This window comes from Lolium perenne, chromosome 4 (assembly GCF_019359855.2).
Source record: "Lolium perenne isolate Kyuss_39 chromosome 4, Kyuss_2.0, whole genome shotgun sequence".
NCBI lineage: Eukaryota > Viridiplantae > Streptophyta > Magnoliopsida > Poales > Poaceae > Lolium > Lolium perenne.
The window spans coordinates 366,828,267-366,847,702 of NC_067247.2; the positions used below are offsets into that span (position 1 = coordinate 366,828,267).

General features: G+C 47.2%; 2 protein-coding genes across 2 annotated transcripts; both read right to left on the minus strand.

Annotated features, from left to right (window-relative positions):
• Positions 1-4,859: 4,859 nt before the first annotated feature.
• Positions 4,860-7,269, minus strand: LOC127296673 (xyloglucan galactosyltransferase KATAMARI1 homolog). The gene has a single exon (XM_051326854.2). The coding sequence runs from the start codon at positions 6,968-6,970 to the stop codon at positions 5,207-5,209; it is 1,764 nt and encodes a 587-aa protein (XP_051182814.1). The 5' UTR covers positions 6,971-7,269; the 3' UTR covers positions 4,860-5,206.
• Positions 7,270-17,506: 10,237 nt separating this feature from the next.
• Positions 17,507-19,212, minus strand: LOC127296674 (xyloglucan galactosyltransferase KATAMARI1 homolog). Its single transcript, XM_051326855.2, has one exon. It carries the CDS (start codon positions 18,896-18,898, stop codon positions 17,522-17,524), a length of 1,377 nt encoding a protein of 458 aa, XP_051182815.2. The 5' UTR covers positions 18,899-19,212; the 3' UTR covers positions 17,507-17,521.
• Positions 19,213-19,436: the final 224 nt, after the last annotated feature.

Genomic DNA, 19,436 nt, shown 5'->3' on the forward strand with positions numbered 1-19,436 from the left:
TCGAAGCCTTGTTGATGGCGAGCAGCGTAGTTATCATAGATGTGTTAGGGTTAGCATAGTTCTTCGCGTAACATGCTATCGTAGTGCAACCCTTGCATGTCTAGCCGCCCTCACACCTATCTTAGGTGTGGGGGCGGCACCCCGCTTGATCATTATTTAGTAGATCTGATCCGTTACGATTGCTCCTTGTTCTACAAGGATTAGTTTAATATCTGCAATAGTTAGGCCTTACAAAGGGGTGGAGGATCCAGCGGCACGTAGGGTGTCGTTCGCTGGCCCTAAACAGGATGTTCCGGGGATCAACCTTGTGTTGGTTTTTAGGCCTTGTTTAGGATCGGCTTACGATCACCGTGCGTGGCCGCGAGGCCCAACCGTGAGTAGGATGATCCGATTATGCGGTGAAAACCCTAAATCGTCGTAGATCTCATTAGCTTTATCTTGATCAAGCAGGACCACCATATATTCGTGCACCTCGTACGAATCATGGGTGGATCGGCTCCCTGAGCCGATTCACAGGATAACCTGAGAGCCGATCGAGGCTCGTATTTAATGTTTACGTGTATGCCATGCAGGAAACTAAGCGAGGCATCTCCATCACCTTCCTGACCAGGTATAGGTCAGGTGGCACGCCCTTGCATCAGCATCGGACGTGTGACCAGAACGCTTTGCGGGCCGTCGCTCGGAGGGACCTCAGCCAGCCGCAGCTCTAGGTTGTTCCCGGCTCTACGGTGTTGCCCGTCGCTGCCCGCCGGTGGGTTTCTGACGACAACACATGCACATACATATCATGATGAGTATAGTGAGATTTAATTGGGCATTACGACAAAGTACATAGACCGCCATCCAACTGCATCTATGCCTAAAAAGTCCACCTTCAGGTTATCATCCGAACCCCCTCCAGTATTAAGTTGCAAAGCAACAGACAATTGCATTAAGTATGGTGCGTAATGTAATCAACAACTACATCCTTAGACATAGCATCAATGTTTTATCCCTAGTGGCAACAACACAACACAACCTTAGAACTTTCACATCGTCCTGTGTCAATGCAGGCATGAACCCACTATCGAGCATAAATACCCCCTCTTGGAGTTACAAGCATCTACTTGGCCAGAGCATCTACTAGTAACGGAGAGCATGCAAGATCATAAACAACACATAAATATAACTTTGATAATCAACATAACAAGTATTCTCTATTCATCGGATCCCAACAAACGCAACATATAGAATTACAGATAGATGATCTTGATCATGTTAGGCAGCTCACAAGATCCGACAATGATAGCACAATGGGGAGAAGACAACCATCTAGCTACTGCTATGGACCCATAGTCCAGGGGTAGACTACTCACACATCACTCCGGAGGCGACCATGGCGGCGTAGAGTCCTCCGGAGATGATTCCCCTCTCCGGCAGTGGTGCCGAGGCGATCTCTGGATCCCGAGATGGGATCGGCGGCGGCGGCGTCTCCGGAAGGTTTTCCGTATCGTGGCTCTCAGACCGGGGGTTTCGCAACGGAGGCTATTTGTAGGCGGAAGGGCAGGTCAAGAGGCGGCACGAGGGCCCCACACCACAGGGCCGCGCGGCCAAGGGGGGGCCGCGCCGCCCTAGGGTGTGGCCCCCTCGTGGCCCCTCTTCGTCTCCTCTTCGGACTTCTGGAAGCTTCGTGGCAAAATGGACACTGGGCGTTGATTTCGTCCAATTCCGAGAATATTTCGTTACTAGTATTTCTGAAACCAAAAACAGCAGAAAACAACAACTGGCACTTCGGCATCTTGTTAATAGGTTAGTTCCAGAAAATGCACGAATATGACATAAAGTGTGCATAAAACATGTAGATAACATCAATAATGTGGCATGGAACATAAGAAATTATCGATACGTTGGAGACGTATCAGTAACTTACTCGTGTGTGCTAGTGCTTTTGTACTAGTACTTCCTCGTGTGCACGACTGTGCCTGCACTCGCTCGTATACGCGACTGTATTTACTCGTGTGCGTGACTGTACCTGTCTCGTCTGCGTGATTGTACATGTACTCGCTCGTGTACGTGGCTGTACTTACTCTTGTGCGCGGCTGTACCTGCTCGTGTGCGTAACTTTACCTGCTCGTGTGCGTGACTGTACTTGTACTCACCCGTGTGTTCAACTATACTAGTGTGTTATACACAGCTATACTCGTGTGTTGACACAACTGTACTCGTGTGTTGTACGTAATTGTACTCATGTGCTGTAACTGTACTCATATTTCGGGTAGTCGGATTATACGTAGCATGTAGAAGTGGTGTACTTTCACGTGCATCGCTCAAAGTTTAGAAAAGGAATCTGTGCGATGTACTTCCGCCGGAACCGCTTGACTTCACGCATCGTGGCTCGCTTGGCCAGGCCGTACTTCCTCATGCACGTAACTGGCACGATTCGGTTTTGCTGCCACGCGTCGTCACGTCCGTGTTGCTCCGGCACGATCCTTCGCTTTGGGAAGGTCGGCCTTCGCCTACTCGTACCTCTCCCGCACTGCAGCGATGAATAGGTTTCGCTGAGGCCACAGGGCTAGGTCAAAAACAATGTCCGGGCCGGCCTATTCCCATCTTGTTAGGAAATGATGGCTTGGAACTTCTACAGACTGCAAGGCCTTTCAGCAGTATCCCGTTTGGGTCTGAAATCTGGAAAGATGAAGCCCACTCTCAAAAGATGAAGGCCAGTCTTTTTCAGTGATGCAATGCCAACTGCCACGCCACCCTCACCATCGATTTTAGGGGTGTAAAAGGATAGGATAATTTCTGCACTGAGTCCGGCGTCCAATCCATTTTAAGATATTCATGTCTGCTTTTAAAGAATCCGGCGGATAAGAATATCTGATTTCGAAGTGATGCTCCAGATACAGTGTAGGATATGGTATAGCAAATATCATACGTATATGAATTATCAGAAATTTAATTAGAATAATTCAAAGGTATTAAACCGAATAATCTGATTTTTAGTCAAATGTCAAGGTCAATCTTGGAAGGTTAGTAGTTACTGAAATATCAAATTCATTTGGTGAGTATGTTTAGCTCTAAGTTTCTATCAATGCTTAAGTTTTAACGCATTATGTCTCTTTTTTCTTAACTACACAGGACGGAAAGTTTAAATTTCTCTCGAAGATTTGCAAGAACTATAACTATCTAACGATGGGATCATAAATCCGACTATTTTTGGTTCTGATACAAGTACGCTCCATTTCCGATTCGAATTCGCACTCTGAAATATCCGCATTCGAATCTGAAATCGATCAATATCCGCTTCCATCCAAATTCCGAATAATATATATGGTAAAGGCTATGGTGGTAAACCCACGATCACAATTCACAAGACTTCTCACCACCATTCAGGAAAAAATTATTGTTCACAAACCACGACATCACTCAATGACAATCAGGCATCTGTTCTGTCATAAGCATCTCAGACTCCAAGTACAACGACAAAACAAAGATTAAAACGGGAGATGCGGCTCAAAAGCATCGCCATCCAATCCAATATAACACGGTTTTGCTATGTCTCAGTCAACTAAGATTTTCTTAAGTCTAAGTCACTTACAAAAATATGCTTTGAGTTGCACTTTTGCAACTGAACCAGTTGCACTTTTCTTTGAACTATAGTTGCACTTTTCTGAGTTGACTGAGACTTAACAAAACTGAGACATAGGCACGTCCAATATAATAACCCCACGCCTAACCTCACCACGCACCGATGATTGGATCCCATGCTTGGAGGCGACACCATGCCTTGCTTGCATTGCATGGACAAGGGCCCGAATTCGAGATCCCAAAGGCCGGGACGGTGCCACGCCTTTTCCTGTCAATTTGCCAAGTTCACCGGCGACGTGCGATGCATTACTACTGTTTGCATTCCATTGCTGTTGGCGATGCGACTTGGCTGCCCTTTCTTGACTCGACAGCAACATGGTGTTTCGACAATAGACCTTAATTTCCTCTCCAAATAGAAGAACACCCGAATTTCCTGGCGGTGGTACTACAAGGTATGATTAACTTAATAGCACTACGATACTAACCTCCTGTCAGATTTATGTCAGCAAGGAGCATTGTCTGCTCACAGGGACAAAATACATATGCAGAAATCAGGTGAACAGACAAGGGGTGGATCCACCACAGCTTTAAGAAACGAAGAGCGAATACTGCATTCAAAAGCGCTTTGCTGCATTCCCCAAATGTAAGCTTTTTAGTAAAGAGGAGCTAGCTTCAGAGAGCACGTACCTGGGATTCGGGGCTCGAAATCATCTCCCTCTCCATTCTTCAGACTTCAGAAAGACCTTGATGTGCTCAACCTGTTTCAGGAAGACACTGCCATGAACAAAGTATACTACTCCTCTGAAATATTGTCTTGGTGGAATTAACTCGCAGCCTTTATTACAATTGTCTCACGGCCTTGATTCCGCTACCTGATCGATGAAACCACAATGTGAGGAAACAGGAGAGTGTATCAGCATTCTGTGAACTGCTGAAAGGTATCCCCACATGGCCATATTAACTTCTCACATGGTTCAGGCAGACAGGCCACATCACCATGAACACAGACTCATTCACAAGTGATGGAACAAGGTTCTGTGTTTCCCTTCCAAGCAAAAGCAACATTAACGAATAGTTAATTCACACAACAGCATCTTACCTCAGTGCTCCTGAACCAGTTACCAGTCAACTATACTGTTTGTCCATTTAACATGGCAATCAGGAAATAGCAATATCTTGCATGAAGAAACAGGCATCCCTACAGGTCACAGCTTGAGTATTAGCTAATTGATCATATCAAAAGATAGCCCACATGAATTCCAAGTCATGCAGCTAGAGTCAAACAAACCAAATACAGAAAATACCAGAGCAACAAAACTGATATACCTCTAAATCTTGCAAGGATTTACAGAGCATTATTGGGCCAACAAAACAAACAAAAATTCTAGTATGAGAAGTATATCTATAGAGACAAAGCAACGGCTATGTGTCATTTTTTTTTCTCTCAAAGGCACTTTTGGTGGCACCGATTCTTACAACTGTAGGGGCTGGATCATCAAGAACATACACGATCACCAAAACTACAGCGTCTAGGGAACTTTTAACAACGTATTTGCATCAGAGAACCCTCAGCGAGGACAGCTCTTTTGCTCCCTTCATCACATCTCATCTCATCTCTAAGAGCAGCTAGTTGTACGGTCTAACTCTGACCTCCTCGTTCGATTTTCCAAGAATTCTTGGCTGCTTCAGCAGATGAATCGCTAGAATCCGCACCTTTGTCCTTGGGCTTGGAGAAGAATGGATCCCATTCATGAGCTCCGATTGTTCGCTGCCCTTCTTCTAACAGAGCATACTTCCAGCTGTTCTCTTCAACAAAATCTTTATCTTCGCTGTTGGAGATGATATCTCTTCTCATCTGCGTCACTTTGTTAATGATCGCCCCTACCGAAACATCAAATGCATCCTTGAGGGTTTCCAGCTTCGACCTTGGATCAGCGTATATAACCCTCGGTATGAGATTGATAACCTCTTCCCTCATCTGCCTGACAACGTCTTGATGGATACTTTTTAGTATCTCCTCAATGCTGACATTTCCGTTACGAACGCCAGCTTCTGGAATGAAGACAGAGTACCTCGTGTAGTTTTTCGGAAGGTGCCATGTATACTGGACATACGCTGAACCAGGATGGAAGAAAACGGGTATGCAGCCAGCCAACATGGAGTCGAAGGCAGATCTCCTAGTGAAGGAATCGCCCTGGGGCTGCAAGCAGAACAAAGAGCTCTGGAACATCTTCATGATTGCGCTTGGCGAATGGCACTTGCTCTCTCCAAGGTCACACTCCAGCAATTTACAGAAATTCGATGTCCTGCACTGCTCGATGAGCTTCCCTCGAATGGACATTGGATCACCAGGACGAGGAGCCCCCGCGAACGAGAACAACCAGGGCCTCTCCAGGCTCCTCATTCTATCTTGCCAAGCGAAGACATCGGCGTCTTTGGCAGGGTGGAAGTATGTCGGATACGGCACCGCAAAGTCATTTGCACTCCATGGGCTTGACTCCACAACCAGCATGGACATGTTCTTGGCGGCCGGCATGAAGAGCAGCTTGTTGCCCCAATCAGACTCTTCGTCGGTCAACCGCCTGAAATCCCATGCAATCCTTCCCCCAACCAGGAAATGGTCGCGCCCGCCCATGACATCCCACTCGGGCCTCTTCCTCAACCAGTCGACCAGGTCGTGCGACGCGGCGTCCCTCATGGAGATGTTGTACCCCCAGAGGTACCTGGCGACGTCGAAGCCGGCGTAGAAGGGCACGAAGACGGCGGCGGCTCGGGAGGAGTCGTTGGTGAGGCACTGGTACTGCTTCATGCGGTTGCCGAAGATGACGTCGACGGCGAACTGGTTGGTGGCGTGCCAGCCGGTGTTGGAGAAGACCCCGTCTTGGTTGTCGAGCGGCGGGCCGAGCCCGTCGTTGCTCATGAACTTGCACATGTTGGTCCAGAGGCTGAGGCGCTGGCACTCGCGCAGCATGTCGTCGTTGAAGCGCGGCGGCAGCTCGTGCACGTAGATGTACCGGCCCCCGCACGGGTCGCTCGCGTTCTCCGCCGTCCTGAGCGCGCGCTGGAACGGGTACTCCTTCGGGGGGGCCTGGACGACGGCCGAGGGCTGCTCGTCCTTGGGGAGGGTGGCAGTGGCAGGGGGTGGGTCCGAGGCGACGGAGGGTGCGGGGTTGGAGACGCGGTGGTCCGGGAGGTCGTGGTGGCGCGCAATGCGTGCCTGGGTGGCGACGGCGACGGGCGGGCCGTCGGGGTCGGTGGCGAGGACGGAGAAGTGGAAGTAGAAGATGAGGACCCAGAAGACGACGCAGAGCGTGGCGAGGAAGCAGAGGCGCGACTGCGGCGCCTTCCCGCCGCCCTTGTCCGCGTCGTCGTGGTGGGACGGCAGCACGGAGCGCCGCCTCATTTTAGATGCCCGCCCTCGCGCTCGTGCCGCCGCCGACCCAGCAGCCGCCGCCGCACCGACACCCGATCCGCAATCGCAGGCCAGCGCCGTCACCGGTCAGGGCCCCGCCGCATCAGCGCCGGGAACACCTCCAGCGGCGCGCGGAGATGGGAATCCGGAGCGGAGCACGGCGCGGAAGAAACGGATCGGCGGGCCGTGCGGACGGGTGGAGTGGAGGTTTTGGTTTTGGTTTTGGTTTTGATTTTGGGGGAGTGGAGGAAGGAGGGAGAGGCTTATTATTGGGAATCGTCGCCAACAAGATTTTGGTCGCGGCCGGCCGGTGTGGGATTTTCTTCGATTTGTGGGTGCGTCTTATTTTTTGGCGGAATGGGCAGACATGGGAGGAATAAATGTGGGGAGACGTGGCGCCCGGCAACGAGGCCGTCCTCTGATGCGGGGGGCATGGCATCATGGGAAGGAGTGTGTCGGTAGGGAGGACGAAAGGGGGAAGCTAGGAATAATCTGAGGGCGTTTTTGGACATCAAATTTTGTTTTTCATGATCAATCGAATTGTTGTGGTAAGGTAGAAAAAATAGTGGAATGTCAATCCATTTGGTTCAAAAAATGATCTAAAAAAGGATGCCATTGGTCAAAAATAAAAGATATCGAAGATTTGTCAAAATTCGATGTTTAGACAAGCTTTTGATATCCTTTTACAGACAGAAGTGGTACATGATTTGATGTAGGGGCTTGTCGGTGGGAAAGAGAAACATGATGCTACAAGAATGAACGGGGTCGTTTTTTGTTTTTCTTTTAAAAGTGTATCAATTCCTTTCGGGGGGTTGGAATTCCTTTCGTCTAGGACTTCTATACATCATTAAAGGTTAATTATTGGTACCATTTTAGGTTCTAATTATATTCAAATATGTTTCTATTTCTATTTACTGAGTGGTAGTGCTAAAATCATATATAGCATTAATGTTTTAGGACTATTTTTTAATTGAATCATTCTATTAAGTTTGCCCTACCTCGGTTTTTTGTCCTTTGCCACTAGGCGTTACTCAAAGGATACATATCCGGTAAATCTTGTGTATAATAAGAGGACACCACAAAATATACATGCGCTCAAAATGACAATGACAAGCACTAATCGTGTAGATTTTTAGAGATGTGTAAAACTATTTGCACACGAGTCAGCCATTGATGTGAGTACGAAATGATGATATGACCACTTGGAAAATAAACTTATTCGTCCGGTTGTAGACATGTTACAAGATAAGTTCGGCCTAGCGCTTGGTTGTTTGCGACATGATAAAAAACTATGTGTGGAGTATTCACGTGTCAACACCGACTCCCCAAACATTGGTAACTCTAACTTTAACTTTATTTTATTAGTAACTACTTACGAGGCCTTTTCACATAACTGTTATCTGAAGTTATTGATCATACAAATCCATTGGCAGAAATTGTTAACGGGCGAAAAGTGAGTTTCTTAGGTTCAAGTTGCTCGTGAAAGTATTAATTTGTCCCATTGACAAGATTGGTGGAACCAATGATGGGCTTACTGCATCCTTAGCAATTCATGAGAGAAATGAACACTCTCATGATAATCTATTGACAATAAAAAACATACATGCAGTTTATCTATCACCAAGTAGATATTTTTCAGAATGGATTTGTTGCATGTTGATCGCGACATCAAGTAAGTTAAAGAAAATTAGCCATACAAATTGTAAAGTCAAATACTATGCTCAACCATCTTGCTTGTAGTGTTGACTATGTTCCATTGGTTGTATGTAAATGTGACAATGAACCAAGGGAAAATAATAATAAAGAAAGACAAACACAGGGCCTTCATAATATTTCGTTAACTTTGAATTTTGTTTGTCATCCTAAATCGCATAAATGTGCTAGAAAAAGTGGAGGAAAACATGGAAATAGGAATAAAAATAGTGATGTATTCATATGTTTGGTTCAACGAAATGATACACACGTGTCTTGATGGAAAGGAGAAAGAGAAAGCTACAAAACAATCAGGGTCCTTTTCAATTTTTGTTTTTCATGTAAAAGTGTATCATTGCCTAGCTTTATGTAAGTTGGTATGAAATGAGACGAGGCTTTAAATCCGCTAAATGTAGTGGATAATGAGAGGACTCTAAATATACATTGACCTCAAATGAAACACGCTAGTTGTGCATATCCTCGTATCTCTACAAAAAAATATTCACATGAGTCGGTCACTAGTGTGAGTATGATGATACGAACCACTTGGGAAATAGACAAATTTGTTCAATCTATAACAAGAGAAATTTGGACTAGCTCTTGGTCGTTTACAAGATGCATTTTTTAAAACTATTCAAAAGTATCCATGCACCGACACCTGACTCGTCAAACTTTGGTAACTCTGAGTTCAATTTATTAATTTATTAATAACTACTTACCATACCTTTTTGCCATATAGTTGATATCCTAAGTTATTGACAACAAAAGACTATTGACACAAATAGTCCATGGGGGAAAGGTAAGTCCTTTAGGTCTTGAAGGGTTGATGAGGAGATTTTTAGAGCGGGGATATACGTATGAGTCACAATTAATACATCTAAAGGAACCAATGAACTATAGGAACCTTAGGAATTTATGGGAGAATTGATCACTTCTGACTATTCACATAGACTATATATTTATGGAATATCTATTGTGCAAGCAAAAAAAAAGGAAACGGGTTGTTTATCTATCACCAAGAATAGGTTTTTTTTTTCTTCAAAATGGACTACATTGCATTGATCGTGACATCAAGCAAGTCAAAGGAAATAAGTAATACTAAAAGCAATAAAGTCAAATATCATGCTCAACCATCCCGATTGTAGAGCTGCCTATGGTTGGATGTCAACGTAGCAAATAATCAAAGATTTTTTTAAAAAAAAAGTAAAATCGATAGCTCTAGATTGGCAGGTGGTTAGTGATGTTTTGCCTGGGCATCTAATAGAAGATATGTTGACAGGAGGTTAGTTGTTGACAAAAAGGTCGATTGACACCCCATAAGTGAAAGGTGAGTCCTTTAGGTCTTGGAGGGTTGATGGGAAGGTTTTCAGAGCCGGGATATACACCTGAGTCGCAATTAACACATCTCAAGGAACCAATGTTGGACTTACATTAACCTTAGCAATTCATTTGAGAATTGATCACTTGTAATGATCCAAATAGCCTAGAAATTTATGACATATCTGCTGAGCAAGCAAAAAAAGAAAAGGAGAATGAGTAGTTTTTCTATCACCAAGTATAGATTTTTGGAAATGGACTACATTGCCTTGATCGTGACATCAAGTAAGTCAGAGGAAATAAGTAGTAATACAAAAGGCAGGAAAGTCAACTACTATGCTCAACCATCCTGATTGTAGTGCGGCCTATATATTTTCGATTGGTTGGATGTCAACGTATCATTGTATCAAAGAATCAAAGGAATTATTGTAAAAAGAAATCGAAGGCTCTAAATTGGCAGGTGGTTGGTGATGTTTTTCCCTGCATCTAATAGAGGATACTCAAGTTAGACGTGCATCCACCGAAGTGATGGCCACGTCTTGGCCATTAGACATTAGAGTGTGAGAAGAGACACATGCATTGGCAAATTTGGAGGCAAACCCAAATGGGTCCAGGATTTTAAACTGCATTGAAGCTCTAAGTGAGGTTAAACTGCTTTTAAGATCTGCCTGCCAAATGCTAGAAATAGAGGAGCTTGGCAGCGCAAACTGCATGCATAAACTAACTATGAAATCGTCGGCATGCGGTCAAAGCCATTGTGCAGGCGCTGTGCCGGCCAGCTGTTGTGCGCCCGTCAAGCTCACGCTGGCCGCGGCGCCGTGTCTGGCTCAGATCCGAAACGAAGGTCTCATGTTGCTGCCGACACCGGTTTTCGCCGAATCTGCTGCCGCGGCAGCTAGAGCGGTCGATCGACAAGGGTCGGAGTCTTGGAGCTCGGAAAATCTTGCGCATATCACGTTGGTCCTGGCAGCCTAGCGATAGAATAATCATCGGTTTCGCTGATGGGCAGAACGTCGATGTGACATGCGTGCTCCCATGATTTGGTTATAATATCCTTTGGCAGCACAGTAGAAAATACGAGGGATCTCCATGCCTCCATGGTGAGGTAAAACGAAGTAACCAAAGACTCGCCGCCATACCAACAACAATTAAAATTTGGGTTAGCTACATATTTTAGTTCTCGGTCAAATTCTATATTATTATATTTATATTGTGATTCATGTATTTGAGTAGCAAGTTCGGTTACGACTGAAGTTTTTCAATTGCAACTAACGTTGCGGCTATAAAAAAATCTTTCTAAACCGTTGGATTTGCTTCGTAATTCGTGCAATGGTGAAGGTTGAAATTGACTTTTAATAACGTTATCTAACTACAAATTATGCTAGTTCTCAATAGACTAAAAAATTAGTCACGCCCATTAAAAAATTAGTAACCTACTCCATATTATAAGACGTTTTGAAGGACTTATATTTGGCCACCAAGACATGCCATTTTATAATTGGAGATAATTAGAGACTAAGGTGATACACGAGTGCAATTTGACGAAATTAAGTCCCTAATGATTAGTAGTACATCGTGTGGTACCACATTTTCTACTACGTATTACTCTTCACTTCTGCACTCCTAAATCGGTACGTCCCTCTCTACTCAAGAGCAAAGCATCATCATTTCCAGGACCGTACGTACGTTGCTTCGTCGTCATGAGCAGTTAGTGGGCCTCACGAGCGCTATGTTGTCTTGGAGGTACTCCTACGTGCATGCGTCAAAGAAAAGTCGCCGGGCGCACGACGAGCCGCCACATGTCAACCGCCTAAACATAGCTCCAAACGGAGAGGTTAAGGAACGAAAAGATATTAATTGGCATGCACACTGGGCGATATGCAAGTGACGTTTGTTGGGTCCACGATCACCGGCGTGCATATAGCCGCTCCAGGCGCCCCTGTCCCGTCTGTCTCATGGCTCACAAAAATGATTTTTTCTCCTATTATGCGTCTCACATAGTCCCAAGTTAAGTTGTCGTGACCCGAACGCCAAGTACTAATCCGGCCTTTCATATTACTCCACATATATCCCTGCAAAAAAAAATTACTCCACATATATTAGGTCTGGCTAAAGTCAACTTTTAATGGTCGACTAGATTTATAGGTTAAAAAATCAATATTTACAATACCAAAGATAAAGTATATTTAGTTACCCTAAACCCTCAGTTGTCGGTGTTTTCTACATACTTGCTCAAACACCGTGAAGTTTGACTTTGAGTACGGAATAATATGAAACAAATGGTGTAAAATGACATCACGTATATTTTCATGTCGAGTATGTTATCATACTCTTAAGCCCTAGAGTATGTTAACTTTAGTCAATCGTGAATACTACCTCCAATTCAAGGAATAATGTGTCCTTGTTTTACGTGCTTTTCGTTTGACTAAGAATTACTTCGAATATATAAAGATTGTTCGTATGAAATTAACATCATTAGAAAGTGATTTTCAATACGAATCCAACGATACTAATTACATATAATATAACAAAAAATTTGTTGTTTAATTTTATGGTCAAAGTTTGTCATGGAATACGCGTGCGCCTTATTCCTTGGGACGGAGGTAGTAATGCCTTAGATAGGACCCTTAATCACACTACTATAAAAGCCTAGAATCGTGGATCAAGAATGTGAGGTGGCTCGTCCCGCGCATAGCACTTGGGCAGGTATGTGGTGGCTTCCCGCTACCCTTCTCCATGTCGCCATGGTGGGACAATAGACAGAGCACCACTCCACCAACACATACCTGATTCATAGTTTTAGGCTTCGTCTGCACCCTGTTGCATCAACGCTGATACATCCTCGGTGGGTGCAACAATGGTGGAATCAAGATGGGACTCAGAGACATGCCGCAGAAGAAAAATATCAATGGTTTGATGGGGGGAGGGGGTGGGGAAACTTTGGTGAAGGCTTATTAGTAGGAATTGTGAAGATTTTACATATGTCATGACCCGTGTTAACGCGAGTATAAATTATGTCTTGTGCGTACTATCATGACCGGGTGTATAACTGTACTTGGCCTTTTAGGTCGTACGTGGATTAAAATAGATTTTTCAAAGTCAATCAAATAAATGAGATGGACGCATTATTCATTTATTCATGACTTTTTGAGTACTACTACAAAAGTTGAATCCAATGGAATTGCTTAGCCAGAACTCTACATGTGCTGCTTCTCTCCCACATCCACTAGAGGAGACGAGCATATCAAAATTTGAACATTTTTCCTTGTTTGAAACACGGAGGGCAATCCCCGGAATTGCTTAGTCAGAACTCTACATGTGTTGCTTCTCTCCCACATCCAGTAGAGAAGATAAGCATATCAAAATTTGAACCTTTTTCCTTGTTTGAAACACGGAGGGCAATCCCCGGGTGGCGGGAATTTACAAACTATGCGGCCATGCGGCCAAACATGCGCGTTCCAACGACATCGTGGTTTAGCCGGTCAAAGCCAGTGTGCAGGCGGCGGTGACGTGCAGCCGGCTGCCGCACCGGTCACGCTCATGTGGTGCTGGACCGGCCTCACACCCGAAGCAAAAAAAAATGTAGTATAGGAAAAAAGAGCGGTCGATGACGGACAAGGACAAGGGTCTCGGAGCTCGGGTAAACAATCTTGCGCATATCCCAGCCCCATTGGTCTCGTGTCATATGCAACCTAGGTGAGTGAACAGTGTACTTCCTCCGTCCACGAATAAGTGTATATCTAGATTTTGTGTTTAGTTAAACTCTTTAAACTTTGACCAAATATATAGGGAAAAGTAGTAGAATTTATGACACTAATTTAGTATCCCGAGATTCGTTTTGAAATGTAGTATCAAATTATACCGAAATCTCATTATATATGTTTCTATTTTTTTCACGGTTGGTCAAAACATAAAATGTTTAACTTAATACAAAAGCTAGAAGTATACTTATTTGTGGACGGATGGAGTATATAATAAAACCGTTGACCAACGGGGAAATGAGACTCTCACATAGAAAAAATGTCTTTTCCCAACAAATTTTTGCGTGCGAATATAGTATGTCTCGATGTATACCCAGGATTTATTTCCAATTTTTTTGACATATTGAAATATATTTAAATTGCACTTTTCTTAATAGGTGCATTTGGACCTATGAGTCAAAACACCATATCCCAATAAGCAATAGTGACCCCATAGATTGAGTTTGGCGCCGTTTTTCAGCTTACACTGGCGCGGCTCAAAAGCAACAACTGCTTTTAGAGCCCAATAGAATAGTCGACACTTCCGTGCCGCCCCCTACAGACAACATGGAGCAGGGGTGCCAACGCTCTACGCTGCATCGGATTTCGCCGGTGGGATCCGACTGGCTGCTATATGGTCCAAACCCTACAACTATTCCCCAAATGTATCCCTTCCCATCTGGCAGTCCAGTTCACGCCCGCCTCTCCAGTTCTTGCACAGAGCACGTCCCCTCCCCCCTTCCCCCTCGCCGCCGCTTTCGACATGCCTCCAGAAAAGAAGACGATGACACGAACGAAGCCGCGCGAGGCTTCGTTAAAGGAGAAGCCAGTGACCATGAATAAGGAGGATTGGAATGACGAGAACATGATGGAAGCCCAAGCCGACATGATGAAAGGCCATGAAATAAGCATCACACATTGTATTGTCAAAGATGAGGCAAGAATCAAAGATCTTGATGGTGAACTTGTCGGCCATGGATCCATTGGCGAGGGCATGGCACAAGATGTATCGTGAATGCATCGGCAAGGAGGTGATTTTTGCCCAAGCATCGACGGCCATGGCGGTGGCAACACCACCACTGATGGAGGAGCCACCGATGACTGAGGAACCATCGGTGATTGGCGAGCTAGACTTTGAATTTTTTTTCTAAAAAGTGGACTAAGAATTTTTATCCCGCTTTGTGAGTTTTGATTTATTTTGGGCTAGAATTTCAGTTGGGGTTAGGCTATTAGGATCGTCGGTGTGTGGAACCCCACCCTATATTAAGGAGGGTTGTGCCGGCACCTCGAAAAATGTTGTGCCGACTTGCTGCTTGCGCCTATTTTGAACACACGGGTCGAAAATGCTCTTAGAACCAGAAAGAAGTTGTAGTATACAGAAACAAGCTAGATGGTGAAACTGATTAACCAAAGACTCAGCAGGAGACATAAAAAGCAAAATACTACTACTTATTTAGGCCAATAATACTTATCGCAGATTTAGTTAAAATACATGCCAAAATGTGTCTAAGCTCATTAAACCTACGACAAGTATTAAAAGTCGGAGGGAAGAGTATTCTACCTGTCTCAAAATAAGTGCGTAGAAAATAAGTGCGTGGATACATCTGTATCTGTATCAAGATTAAGTTCTCCATACTTATTTGGGGAAGGATGCGATTTAAGCAAAGAAAGGTCCAAATGATTAGGACGTACGTGCTTGTTTGATGCCAAGTTGCCCGTCTGTGTCGACGGGTCCTATTAATCCACCCATCATCATCTCCCACCCCCCAGCCGGTTCCCCTCTCACCCCGAAGCAACATCACCATCATTTCCTCGGACGGTAGCACGTACGTGGCGCCCTCGACGTCGTCGTCTTCATGAGTGGGTCTCACGTACTGCGTATATGACGAAACTAGTCTCGGATGCACGACGAGCCGCCACACGTCGACCCCATCAACTGGGGAGATGAAGATGAAAGGAGGTGTACAGAGAAATAATTGGCATCACATGCAAGATCCAGGCTCTAAGCTACATGTGCGACGACGTCTGTTGCTTGGGTCCACGACCGATCACCGCCACGCATATCGCCGCCCCAAGCGCTGCTGATCGAGACTCGATATTCCCATGCTAGCTAGCTGCTTGTCGCCACGTCGATGCTATCGTCGCTAGTTCACTCGAATCGACAATATCCTCGCGCTATATATCGATCAGATCGCCTTCTCCTGCCACGGATAGAAGGATCGAGATCGAGAGTTGGGATCGATCGATGCCGCCGAAACGACACTTCATCTTACCTTTCTGATTCTGAAGGATTGCCTCCGATTATTAACACCGTGACCTGATGCACGGTATCTAACAGTGATATGGTAGTAGGGTAGAAAGCACTACGGAACCTCATCCCCTCTCGAAGTCTCCACACCTTAGGGCCTGTTTGTTTGGGCTGTGGCTGGCTGGCTGTGTAGGGAAAGCTGCTGTCCAGTCAAAGCTGCTGTGCATAAAAAGCTGCTGTTCCAACTTTCACTGTTTGGCAACTTAGCTGGCTGTCTAGCTGTGAACAGGTGAATTGTCTGAAATACCCCAGAGTTCCAAAAACATGTATAATTATCGATTTATATGTTATAAATAATATTTTACTAAAATCCGCAATAAGTATTTAAGGTCAAAAAAATCCATGTATCAATTTTTATCTCTCTAAGAATCTTTTGCTCAAAAGAAACACAAGTGAGAAGAAAAATATTCCATCGCACATGGCAGCAGAATACTAGTAGCAATAGCACGCAACAACAGTTTGGTTGCTGCTTGTGGATGTGCGCGACTGGAGCGTTGGAGGTGGGCCGGTCAGCGCGGCGCACGTACGCGAGTACGACCCGAGCTGGGATGTCTCGATGGCAGTTTCAGTAAATAAGCAAACTAACAAGGGCAAAGGGTTATACCGGTTCAGCTTTCAGTGACAAAGTTGCGGGAAGCCGCACGAAGCACCTCCGTAGGTGCTTTTGCTTGTATGCCTATTCCCTTCCCTGGCTTCGGCGAAGCCCACAGCGCAGCACATCCGTTTGGTTAGTTTAGGTAGCTTTTTAAACTGGAAAGCCACCAAAAGCCCAAACAAACACCCCCTTAGTCGGCCACAGCCGCCCGGGTCCAATCCATCTCGCCGCCGGCTTCCTCGCTGGAGGCAGTGGAGATGGGTTAGGATGCCGGCCTCCTAGTGGTAGGTTTAGTTGTAGGTTTGGTCTAGGTTTGTCCCGTGTGGCGTCTGGCGTCATGACGATAGGGGTTTGGTCGCCGGCACTTGCGAGCGGTCGCCGGTGGCTCGTGGTGGTGCTCCTGCTGACCATGGCGCTCCGGCCGGGTGGAGCCGGTGGTGGACTTTGGTGGCTCCTCCGCTGCCCCTACAAATAAGCTCGGTGGTGGCTCGGATCTCGAGGATTTGGGGATGCTTGTATTCTTGGTGCGCTCATGGAGGTCATGGTGGATGCCAGAAGAAGACTTCTCTGCTCCTCTTCGATCTGCGTTGCTGAGTTATCTAGCTGCAGCTTTTCTCTGGAGATCCTTAGCAGTGGACTCGCGACGGCTGGAGCCATCTTGCCTCTGCTTATTCAGGCCGAAGGGCGACCGTCCCCAACCACAAGATAATGGCTGTTCAACCTCCGTTACGAGGCCCTTGCTGGTGATTCTCGCCGGAGGCATACATCTTTTCGTCGTCAAGTGGTTTGTCCCCGACGGAGTCAAGATGGCTGGCGATGGAGTCACAGTCTCGGTGGAGAGGACTATGGACTTGATTGCGTTTTTATCTTTTGTTCTAGGGTCCTATATGTTATTTTCCGTTACGAACGCCAGCTTCTGGAATGAAGACAGAGTACCTCGTGTAGTTTTTCGGAAGGTGCCATGTATACTGGACATACGCTGAACCAGGATGGAAGAAAACGGGTATGCAGCCAGCCAACATGGAGTCGAAGGCAGATCTCCTAGTGAAGGAATCGCCCTGGGGCTGCAAGCAGAACAAAGAGCTCTGGAACATCTTCATGATTGCGCTTGGCGAATGGCACTTGCTCTCTCCAAGGTCACACTCCAGCAATTTACAGAAATTCGATGTCCTGCACTGCTCGATGAGCTTCCCTCGAATGGACATTGGATCACCAGGACGAGGAGCCCCCGCGAACGAGAACAACCAGGGCCTCTCCAGGCTCCTCATTCTATCTTGCCAAGCGAAGACATCGGCGTCTTTGGCAGGGTGGAAGTATGTCGGATACGGCACCGCAAAGTCATTTGCACTCCATGGGCTTGACTCCACAACCAGCATGGACATGTTCTTGGCGGCCGGCATGAAGAGCAGCTTGTTGCCCCAATCAGACTCTTGGTCGGTCAACCGCCTGAAATCCCATGCAATCCTTCCCCCAACCAGGAAATGGTCGCGCCCACCCATGACATCCCACTCGGGCCTCTTCCTCAGCCAGTCCACCAGATCGTGCGACGCGGCGTCCCTCATGGAGATGTTGTACCCCCAGAGGTACCTGGCGACGTCGAAGCCGGCGTAGAAGGGCACGAAGACGGCGGCGGCTCGGGAGGAGTCGTTGGTGAGGCACTGGTACTGCTTCATGCGGTTGCCGAAGATGACGTCGACGGCGAACTGGTTGGTGGCGTGCCAGCCGGTGTTGGAGAAGACCCCGTCTTGGTTGTCGAGCGGCGGGCCGAGCCCGTCGTTGCTCATGAACTTGCACATGTTGGTCCAGAGGCTGAGGCGCTGGCACTCGCGCAGCATGTCGTCGTTGAAGCGCGGCGGCAGCTCGTGCACGTAGATGTACCGGCCCCCGCACGGGTCGCTCGCGTTCTCCGCCGTCCTGAGCGCGCGCTGGAACGGGTACTCCTTCGGGGGGGCCTGGACGACGGCCGAGGGCTGCTCGTCCTTGGGGAGGGTGGCAGTGGCAGGGGGTGGGTCCGAGGCGACGGAGGGTGCGGGGTTGGAGACGCGGTGGTCCGGGAGGTCGTGGTGGCGCGCAATGCGTGCCTGGGTGGCGACGGCGACGGGCGGGCCGTCGGGGTCGGTGGCGAGGACGGAGAAGTGGAAGTAGAAGATGAGGACCCAGAAGACGACGCAGAGCGTGGCGAGGAAGCAGAGGCGCGACTGCGGCGCCTTCCCGCCGCCCTTGTCCGCGTCGTCGTGGTGGGACGGCAGCACGGAGCGCCGCCTCATTTTAGATGCCCGCCCTCGCGCTCGTGCCGCCGCCGACCCAGCAGCCGCCGCCGCACCGACACCCGATCCGCAATCGCAGGCCAGCGCCGTCACCGGTCAGGGCCCCGCCGCATCAGCGCCGGGAACACCTCCAGCGGCGCGCGGAGATGGGAATCCGGAGCGGAGCACGGCGCGGAAGAAACGGATCGGCGGGCCGTGCGGACGGGTGGAGTGGAGGTTTTGGTTTTGGTTTTGGTTTTGATTTTGGGGGAGTGGAGGAAGGAGGGAGAGGCTTATTATTGGGAATCGTCGCCAACAAGATTTTGGTCGCGGCCGGCCGGTGTGGGATTTTCTTCGATTTGTGGGTGCGTCTTATTTTTTGGCGGAATGGGCAGACATGGGAGGAATAAATGTGGGGAGACGTGGCGCCCGGCAACGAGGCCGTCCTCTGATGCGGGGGGCATGGCATCATGGGAAGGAGTGTGTCGGTAGGGAGGACGAAAGGGGGAAGCTAGGAATAATCTGAGGGCGTTTTTGGACATCAAATTTTGTTTTTCAT